Below are 10,661 nucleotides of genomic sequence, written 5' to 3'. Positions count from 1 at the left end.
TAGCTCTTAAGACAACGTACAGTTAACTAGTTCCAGTAGCTCTTAGGACAACGTACAGTTAACTAGTTCCAATAGCTCTTAGGACAACATACAGTTAACTAGTTCCAATAGCCCTTAGGACAAAGTACAGTTAACTAGTTCCAATAGCTCTTAGGGCAACGTACAGTTAACTAGTTCCAATAGCTCTTAGGACAACGTACAGTTAACTAGTTCCAATAGTTTTTAGGACAACATACAGTTAACTAGTTCCAATAGCTCTTAGGACAACGTACAGTTAACTGGTTCCAATAGTTCTTAAGAAAACATACAGTTAACTGGTTCCAATAGCTCTTAGGACAACATACAGTTAACTAGTTCCAATAGCTCTTAGGACAACGTACAGTTAACTAGTTCCAATGGCTCTTAGGACAACATACAGTTAACTAGTTCCAATAGCTCTTAGGACAACATACAGTTAACTAGTTCCAATAGCTTTTAAGACAACGTACAGTTAACTAGTTCCAATAGCCCTTAGGACAAAGTACAGTTAACTAGTTCCAATAGCTCTTAGGGCAACGTACAGTTAACTAGTTCCAATAGCTCTTAGGACAACATACAGTTAACTAGTTCCAATAGCTCTTAGGACAACGTACAGTTAACTGGTTCCAATAGCTCTTAGGGCAACGTACAGTTAACTGGTTCCAATAGTTCTTAGGACAACATACAGTTAACTAGTTCCAATAGCTCTTAGGACAACGCACAGTTAACTAGTTCCAACAAACTTTTCTTCCGTGTTCAGGTTTCTAGGTGTTCAGCTCTTGGGACAACATACAGTTAGGACAACATACAGTTAACTAGTTCCAATCACACACACACACACACACACACACACACACACACACACACACACACACACATGGACTGCTGTCTCTCTGACCTGTGTCATTGTGGAGGGCAGGACAGTCAAAATCGCCCAGGCTGCAGTCCACCCAGGCATTGTAGGCAGAGCACCCTTTGTTCTCCCACGGGTCACACACACCTGGGTACATCCAACACACACATTGGAACAACAACAACAACAACAAACACAACAATAACAAAAAAACAACAAAAAACAAAAACAAGAAACACACACACACACACACACACACACACACACACACACACACACAACACACACACACACACACACACACAGAGAGAAAGAAGAAAAGTAGAAAAGAAAAGGAAACACGGGAATACAGAAAGAAAACCAAATACATCTATTGGTTTAACAAATATTTCATTTACTTATTCATCAAGGTTTGTGTGTGTGTGCGTGTGTATGTGTGTGTGTGTGTGTGTGTGTGTGTGTGTGTGTGTGTGTGTGTGTGTGTGTGTGTGTACAACTATATAACGTTGCGTGTGTGTGTGTGTGTGGTGTGTGTGTGGTGTGTGTGTGTGTGTGTATTTGAGAGAAAGAAAGTGTGTGTGTGTGTGTAACTATGATAACATTATATATATATATATATATATATATATATAATCTTAGAGAGACAGACAGACAGACAGAGAGATTGTGTGTGTGTGTGTGTGTGTGTGTGTGTGTGTGTGTGTGTTGTATGTTGGCCAACATTGTTCCACTTATTCTCTTGAATGACTGAAAAGAAAGCTTCAGGACAGGATGCGCTGACATGGTCTCCAGACAGACAGACAGACACACACACACAGAGAGAGAGAGAGAGAGAGAGAGAGAGAGAGAGAGAGAGAGAGAGAGAGTGACCAGGGTGGGTGATGGAGGTGGTACGGTTGGGGAGAGCCCCCTGTGTCCAGGTGCAGTCCGGGTCCCCCAGTTCCTGACCATTGGTCAGTCCGTCCCCGTCACTGTCCGCCCGGCACAGGGCCTCGTTCCACTGGACACACACACACACACACACACACACACACACACACATAGAGTTACACACACACACATATACACACACACAGAGTCACACACACACACACACAGAAAGTCACACACACACACACAGAGTCACACACACACACACAGAATCACACACACACACACACACACACACACACACACACAGAGTCACACACACAGAGTCACACACACACACAGAGTCTCACACACACACACACACACACGCACACACACACACACACACACAACAACAACAACAACAACAACAACAACAACAGGTGGGAGAGTAGGACAGGGAAACGAAATAAACATAATTCCTCTTTTACAACATCTCCATTGGCTCCCTGTCTCACACAGAATAAAGTACAAAGATATGCAATCTTTGTTATAAATGTATTCACAAATCTGCCCCTTACTATCTCTCTGGCTGCCTTCACATCTACACACCCCATCTCGCTCTGCACGATCGGCTTTGGACCCATTCTGTCTACGCATACCCAGATTCAAACACTCCACTGTCAGCTGCCACTCTTTCTCTGTCTCTGGACCTTGCATTTGGAATGAGCTCCCCACCTTTCGCTTCGTCAGGTTAGGTCTCCGCACTCAGCTCTTTCAAGTCTAGCTTTTTAACTCACTCAGTACGGCCAGTCCTCTCTTCTCCTCTACACAGACCCCTCAGATATCCAGTGGGTGTCTGAATGACCCAACCTTTAGCTTCCGTCGTCAGAATTGTGGTATTCTTTGTCAACATTCACTTCTTCAGTATAAGAGCCTTCCGCTTGCAATATTTTGATGATGGTAATTGGGGTGAAACGCTGTTAACGTCGTCTCTTTCGCCGTTCGTATGAAAAGAGTTAAAAAGCCCACCTCTTCCCAAGATAGCCTTCCCTTCCCTACCTTTTCGTTGTTTTTCAGTTTTCAGTCTAGAGTTATGCGTGCGTGTGACTGACTGACTGGTGTGAAAGCGCTTCGATTTGTCTCTGCACAACATTCAACGCTATATAATTACTAATAATCATTATTGTTATTATGATTATGATTATTATTATTACGTGTAACGAAATACGTCTGGGTGGCTGGGGGAGCAGAACATGCGGAGAGGGGGGTAGGGGGGAAATGGGGGTGGGGGTGGGGGTGGGGGGTGGAGCGCTGGAGGGGTGTGGAAGGGGGGGAGGTAGGATGTGTGGGTGGGAGATCGGGACAAGGGGATGGTTGTGGTCAGGCATCTGCCTGGCAGCTAAGATGTGTTGCAACGTTTATGGATGTGTCCGAAAGCAGTGACGCCTCCTTCCTCGAGAAATTGAAACTGAAAACTGTGATGAGCTTAGAAGGTGAATTTCTGTTTTCTGTACACTGTTTCAGGTATCAAACTCGAGTGACTGACTGAATGATTGAATGACCGATTGATGAGCTTGAAGGTGAATTATTAGATTGTGACTGACTGAATGAATAAATGATGGACGGGTTAATTGATTGACCGATTGATTGATTGATTGATTGATTGATTGATTGTATGAACTCACCGTGGCCCCAAAGCGGAGGAAGTCCGCCCCGAAGGAATTCTTGGGGCCCCCACCCAGAGGGTTGGTGTGGCCCACCCCGTGCCACAGGTAGTTGGGTTTGCACGGGTGGGGCACCTGGTCGCCGTTAGGGAGACGCTCTTTGTAAGTCGGGTAGCAGTCCACCCGGGCCACCAGACCCACCACCACCACCAGAAGAAGGGGTACGAGGGACGAGGCTGGAACGCTGTGCGAGGGATGGACATTTATCATTATCATCATCATCATTATTATATTATCACTATTATCATTATTGATATCATCATCCTCGTTATCATCATTATTAATGATGTCAAACAATCATTCTCATGATGTCCTGAATTTAGTTTCTGTTTCAAATATCAGTTGCACTGGGGGTAGTCGACTGTTTTTATTGTTGTTGTTGTTTTAATTTATTATTGTTATTATCTATAATGCACATTTTACTTATTAAGATTATGAGGTTGATATATTAGTACCTTTCTTGCGGACTTTGTGAACTGTTGACGCCAAACCAAACAGAACATCACTAAGCGACAATCATCTTATCATGGTATGTTGTTTCTCCATGCATTTTTTTTTTCTTTTACTCTGTGAATTTCTAGAAAGTAGACACAGTTAACTGGACAGCTGTAAAAAGAAAGAAAAAAAAATCACGGAGGCAAAGTTAATTTGAAAAAAAAAATCTTTGTATATGATGTCAAATCGTTTGCTGGGCAAGGCAAGCAAGGAAGTCACCTCCAAACACATTTTTCATTCTTGTTAAAAATGACCCCCATCCATAAAACCACCACCACCACCAACAACAAAAAAACAACCCCCCGCACCCCCCTCTCCCCCCCCCCCCCCCCCCCCCCCCCCGAAATAAAACCCAAACCCAAAACGATTTGTTGTAAAAAAAAAAAAAAAAAAAAAAAAAAAAGCCAAAATTTTCATCTTCGTAAGTTGTCGAGAAAAACACTTTTCGTATTATCTTAAAACTATACAATCTATCATTCTTCAAATATGAGCAAAAAATACACCACCTTTATCGATGAGATCCAATAGATATTTAAAATCTGACTTTCAAAAAAAACACCAAACAAACAAACAAAACAAAAAAAAACAAAAAAACCCGCCAGGAACAGGACTCAGGACCTGACCAACACTTTCACGTGTACCATTCGTTATGTCAACTGTAAAACCAACAAAGCTAAATAAACATTATCATGAATGCGTAGCCCCGTCCTTCAACCTTATTAGCATTCCGAAATGCCCAGAGGGGCACGTGGAATAAACCCTTTGAATTTTCTTGCCTTGCTTTGAAACTTATTTCTCACGAAAAAATAAAAATAAGAGAGAGAGAGAGAGAGAGAGAGAGAGAGAATCAGACACATGTTAATATAATACCCGCAGGGCCACACATATAAAAAGAGAGAGAAACTATTCTGACATGCCCCGCCCGCAAACACACACACACACACACACACACGTGTGTGTGTTCATCCATCATACGCGCGTACACACACACACACACACACACACGCGCGCGCGTGTTCATTCATCAAATTTATACAAACCATTAATAACTAATTCCTAGCCTAACATGAAGATTTTAACATCGCTCAACCCGCAAGATGCCCACCAGACACAAATGCACTCTCGACAAATGTTATCTATGATGCATCATACCTTATTTTCAACTTTGACTTCATGTCGCCGATCAATTTTCACACTGCAACATAAAGGGAACAAACGCCAATAATCAAGCGTACCACCATTTGCTTCTTTACTTTCACCATACGACCATTAATTGACTGCTTTACTTTTTTTAGAATCATAAAAAAAAAATCAGTTTTTATTGTATATTTGTATCAATCATACATATATCTAATGTATTCGTCATTTTTTTTTTCACGGGAATTGCTGGGTTTTTTTTGTGTTTTTTTTTTGTTTTTGTTTTTTTGTTTTGCAAATTTTCTTTTGTCTCGATTAATTAGTTTTCGTGTATAGCAACTCGAGCTGTAACTCTACGATTGTTGTTTCTTTCAAGAAAACCAGCCAGTCAAGTTTTCAACTACTCTGTCACAGTGTAGACACACGACCTAGGAACAACTGGGTAAATAACACAAAGGAGACGAAGGGGTATAACTCAATTTATTCCTGCTCGGTGCTTCCCAGGGCCAAGTGGCGAGGGGGGATAAGTCAGGAAAGTCGGGCCGTGAAACAGATTGGGACACTTTGGGTAGGTTTCGTTAACTACAAATTACTATTAGATATTCAATAATTTCCCATATTTTCTTTTTCTTTATTATTTCTGAATGAACAAAGATTTGTTTCCAATGATTCTTGCTGTCTTGTTTAGTCAAACTTGAGTGAGAGCAAACGTGAAAAAAAAATGTTACAATCTGCATCGGTCCTCATTCCCAACAGTGAAACAAACAAAGATGATTCTTGACAAAGCAATTCCCTAAGACTATTGTTTGAATTCCGTTCATCAGACAATGTTCACACTATGATAACAACAGATGATATGTCTCCAGATACAAATCAGCATAATATAGAGACCAAAAAAAAAAAAGAAAAAAAAGAAACAAAATCAATGACAAGAATGAAACAGAAAGAAACAAGAAGCGAAATGAAATAAACAGACCACACACACACACACACACACAAACACACAAACACAAGTTTCAAGTTTTAATTATCCTTTCACTCCTATTGGAGTATGGAGGATTACTGCAAAATACTCATTTTCGTGCCCATAACAAACATTTCCAAATACACAACAATGTCACATAAAGTTGAGAAAACACAAATGTCTTTTAACTCCAAAAGTATAACTAGGCAACATTTGCAAATCTAATCATCTTACTTACAGCTAAAATGACTTTTTTGGCTCCTTTGAGCATATTACAAAAATTAAAAACCGATTTTGGAGACAAATATTTTTTTAGGAACATATCTATTTCGTAACTGATCATGATTGGGACATTCCATTATAAAATGAAACTCATCACCAATCACAGACATGTTACAAACCTTACAAAATCGTAACTCTCGTGGTATGCCTTTGTGTCTCCCTGTTTCTATTTCCAGCTTATGATTACTACTTCGAAATCTGAAGAAGCTGATAACATAATTATCAGGCATTTGACTTATATATTTTTCTCTACCAAATCCACTTTTGAAATTTCGATAAAACAAACATTTACTACTCGCCTCTAGAGCATGTCTCCATAGATTTTGAAAACTATCTCTCAAAGCAATGTTGACATTCTTGCAGAAAGATTCCCTCTCCAAGAAGAATTGACCATCCCAAACACAGTCATACCCTGCTTCTATTAAAATTTGTCTGATACAACTCATCCATTTTGAAGAATAAATACCATTTCGATATAAGTCAAGTAATATCAAATATAAACAAGAACAGTACAGCGCCACTCAATAACAACGAAGACAGAGCTAACTGAACAGGATCTCCATATACATCAACCAGGAAATAAACCAACTTCATAATGATGTGTGTGTGTGTGTGTGTGTGTGTGTGTGTGTGTGTGTGTGTGTGTGTGTGTGAGAGAGAGAGAGAGAGAGAGAGTGTGTGTGTGTGTGTGTGTGTGTGAGAGAGAGAGAGAGAGAGAGAGAGAGAGAGAGAGAGAGAGAGAGAGAGAGTGTGTGTGTAAGGTATTAATGATAATAATGATAATACAAATATATCCACATTATTCAACTGAAAAACTAACTATGCAACACGCCAAAACACACACACACACACACACACACACACACACACACACACCACAAACACAGAGGCAGACAGACACAGAAACACACACACACACATATACAGATACACACACACGCACAGATACACACACACGGCATACCTTACTCACACACACACCACCACCACCACCACCACCACAACAACAACAAAACCAATAACAACAACACACACACACAAATGACGTCAACAACAAAAAGCATGACGATCACAAAATAAATTACGTAAAGCCTGTCTTCTGCCTCTACTCAGACTGGCAAAGAACAAGAAATACCTACATCTGTAATCATTCATGATTCAGTTTTCAACGGAATACAATCAAAACGACTGGGACAGTCTTACGGCATAAACGCTCAGACTGTCAAGGCTTACATCACCGATGAATTGGAGAAAACGTCAGACTCTGTCACCTCAAACGAAATCCATTCACCCGATGCTATTCAGATTCACTGTGGAATCAATTATATAAATTAAAAGCAGAAGATGCAACCACATCATGTAATTCCCTTTTTTTCATCAGCAAAGAAAATTTCTCACGAATCATCCAGACAGCAAAATCGTCATCAGCAAGACAGCTCCCACCAAAGACCGAAAAAAAAAAAAGAAGAAAAAAAACGAAAAAAAAAAAAAAAAAAAAAAAAAGAAAATAAAGAAAAAAAGAAACCTTTTCAACGCAATCTTATCGGTCGACCTCCAAGACAGCAGTGCTATTTCAGTTGTGTGGAACGACAACTTGAAAACCAACTACAACTACATGAAAGACACGATTCACCCCATCCAGAGAGGAGCCAGCGTACGTGCAGGCAACATCGGCAGGCTCCTGCGGAACCTCTTCTGGGAGTCCCCCCGACGACCGGCAAGGCCAAGGTACAACGTGTTAACATCGAGACCCCAGCATCCCTCCCTTTACAGCCATGCGCAACTTGCTGATTATTACCCGTGGTGGACCCGCAACGAACTGTTATTTTATTATTGAAAGTGACTCCCTACTTATCATTGTCCGTTTACTGTGGTTGATGACATGAACTCTGACAGCAATGAATCCTGCTGGTAATCGACTAACTAGGTTATATCGTTTCATTATCATTTGAGGATGTGAACCCTATCAGAAATCTAATTAATTTTGTCTTTCTTTTTTTCGCATTGCATATCTCTTTTCTATCCATCATAGGTATAGGCCCACAATCACACGTATAGATAATCAATAATCTTACTTGTTCATTTGATTCAGCATTTATAGTAGTCATTCTCATCTTCCCTCTTCAGACTTAACACAGAGTCAGTTGTGTAATTGAATAATATAATTTTCCCTGTTTAATCACATTTAGTATCTCTCTCCCACCCACCATCCATTAACAAACACACTTCAATCTTAGTGTCAAACTTTAAAATCATATGTTCTTTTTTTCCTCGCTGATTGTTCATCTAGTAGAAAAGCAATAGTTTATAAACTACGGTCTTTGATCTCTTCATATAGTATACATAACATATTCCTGTTTGATAGGAAAGATCGTTAGTAGTGAAAAAGCAAACGCGATTACAAATTAGGCTACTCCAGTGGAACTGCCGATATATTCTATCTAACCTGGCCTATCTGAAACATTTTCTAGCATCAAGGAAGTGTGACGTTTTAATTTCGCAGTCACTTAATATCAGTGCATGTAAGCTTCCCAAACTTCCAAATTATTATTCTCCACCAGTATATGAAAATGGGAACGAGGGCAAGAAGATAAGTACTGCTATTTATATACTTAGGGAATTACAGTATAATCCATGTGAGTCTCCTATTTCAAAATCTATTGCAGGCTTTGACATACACTCTTGTGCAGCTACAGTAAAATTCAGCAACAAGCTAGTTCTTAACGTACTTTCTGTTTATCTTCCGAAAGGTCCAAACGATCGAAATACTGAGTGGCCTAGAATATTACAAGAACAACAGCCTGGTAAGTGGGTAATAGCGGGTGATTTCAATGCCCACGCTCCATTCTGGGAAAAGGACTGTAAAACTGTAACAAGAAATCGGTTAATAGCAAATTTCACTGACAGCCCCATATATCTTATGAATGATGGTAGTGTTACTAGAATTCCTAACGTCTCTAAACACAGACCAACAGCAATTGACCTGACACTAATATCCCCAGAGCTGGTCCCATCATGTACCTGGGAAACACATAAAGACACATTGGGAAGCGACCACGTGCTTATCATCATTACAATAGCTGATGATGATAACCAGCCTGATAATAACGTCGACATAATTCCAAAATATAACTATGAAAATGCAAATTGGGATTTATTTCAAAACATTCTTACCTCTGGAGAATGAGAGTGTAGATGTATTGTATTCAAATTTTACAGAAGCTGTGTTATCAGCAGCTGATATGTCGATCCCAAAAGTAAAGGCTGTGAAGTCAGGTGACGGTTCAGGCAATGTCTGGTGGAATGATGCATGTGAAAAGGCAGTTAATTTCAAGAAAGAAACATTCAAGAACTACCTCGCGGACAGTGAGCCCCCAAACCCACAAAGAAATGAAGAAAGCAAACACTCAGAGTAATATGACAGTAGCCCAAGCTAAAAAAAAAAAAGTTTGGACAAAAATGAAAAAAATGAAAAATGGAATAAAGTTACCAAGTTGCCCAATATCAAATGACTCACAAAATAAGTTTATATCAAATCAGGAAAAGGCAGAAATCTTTGTTGAAATGTTTGCGAAAAATAGCAAATACAAAGGCTTATCTTTCACCTGCATGTAAAACACACAGAGACAGAGAAGAAAATAGTGCTTTATACAGTGATCCCATTCCGCAAAATGACTTGTGGGTTAATGAAATCCACAGATTAGACGGAAACCAACACACACACACACACACGCGCGCGCAGACACACACACACACACACACACACACACACACACACTATGAACGTACCACCTTTGTCCTGGTGAAGTGTGAACACCCGAGGGACAACTGAACGAGCTCTGCCGAGAACAGTACACGGCTGACTCAACCGTCACGTGTTAAGCGCACAATACACCAACCCTCCCAGCAAACAGCTGTTCCGCACTCTCGGACTCAACACTTGATTGATTCGCATATTTCGATTACACAAGCCGACACAGCAAACACCCAGCTGTGTCAAACTCTCGGTCAGGGTCACAGCTTGACTGATTCGCTTTAAACTCTCAGTAGCACTTACCGACTCAGCAAACAGCTGTACAAAACTCAGAATCACCGCTGGATTGATTCGCACAACCCGACGCAGAAAGGAACTAGCTGTGTCAAACTCTCGGTCAGTCACTGCTTGACTGATTCACCCAATTTCTTAATTAGCCGACTCAGCATGCAGTTGTGAGAAATAATCTGAATTACTAGCTTCTTAATGATGGGGAAAAAATCGACAATTCTAACTGTCTACATAAACAGAGAAATAATTAGATAAATAAAAGAATAAATGAATAAATAAATAACGGTAACT

The 10,661-nt window shown here is 40.2% G+C and overlaps 1 protein-coding gene across 2 annotated transcripts in view; it reads right to left on the bottom strand.

Moving 5' to 3' along the window:
• LOC143290462 (dopamine beta-hydroxylase-like) overlaps positions 1 to 10,206 on the bottom strand; it is a 22,487-nt gene extending 12,281 nt beyond the window's left edge. The window contains exons 1-6 of one of the 2 annotated variants that reach the window (XM_076599916.1): positions 10,115 to 10,206; positions 9,500 to 9,620; positions 5,095 to 5,137; positions 3,409 to 3,631; positions 1,742 to 1,871; positions 917 to 1,018 (exon numbers count right to left, since the gene is read on the bottom strand). In XM_076599916.1, the coding sequence (XP_076456031.1) occupies positions 917 to 1,018; positions 1,742 to 1,871; positions 3,409 to 3,631; positions 5,095 to 5,117 (478 nt within the window). In that variant the 5' untranslated portion in view covers positions 5,118 to 5,137; positions 9,500 to 9,620; positions 10,115 to 10,206. The remainder of the gene's footprint in view (positions 1 to 916; positions 1,019 to 1,741; positions 1,872 to 3,408; positions 3,632 to 5,094; positions 5,138 to 9,499; positions 9,621 to 10,114) is intronic. The other variant, XM_076599917.1, reaches the window with a different exon arrangement.
• Between the last annotated feature and the right edge of the window lie 455 nt (positions 10,207 to 10,661).

This window comes from Babylonia areolata, chromosome 15 (assembly GCF_041734735.1).
Source record: "Babylonia areolata isolate BAREFJ2019XMU chromosome 15, ASM4173473v1, whole genome shotgun sequence".
Classification (NCBI taxonomy): domain Eukaryota; kingdom Metazoa; phylum Mollusca; class Gastropoda; order Neogastropoda; family Buccinidae; genus Babylonia; species Babylonia areolata.
The sequence above is the reverse complement of the archived record's forward strand: the minus strand, read 5'-3'. Positions and strand labels throughout refer to the sequence as shown.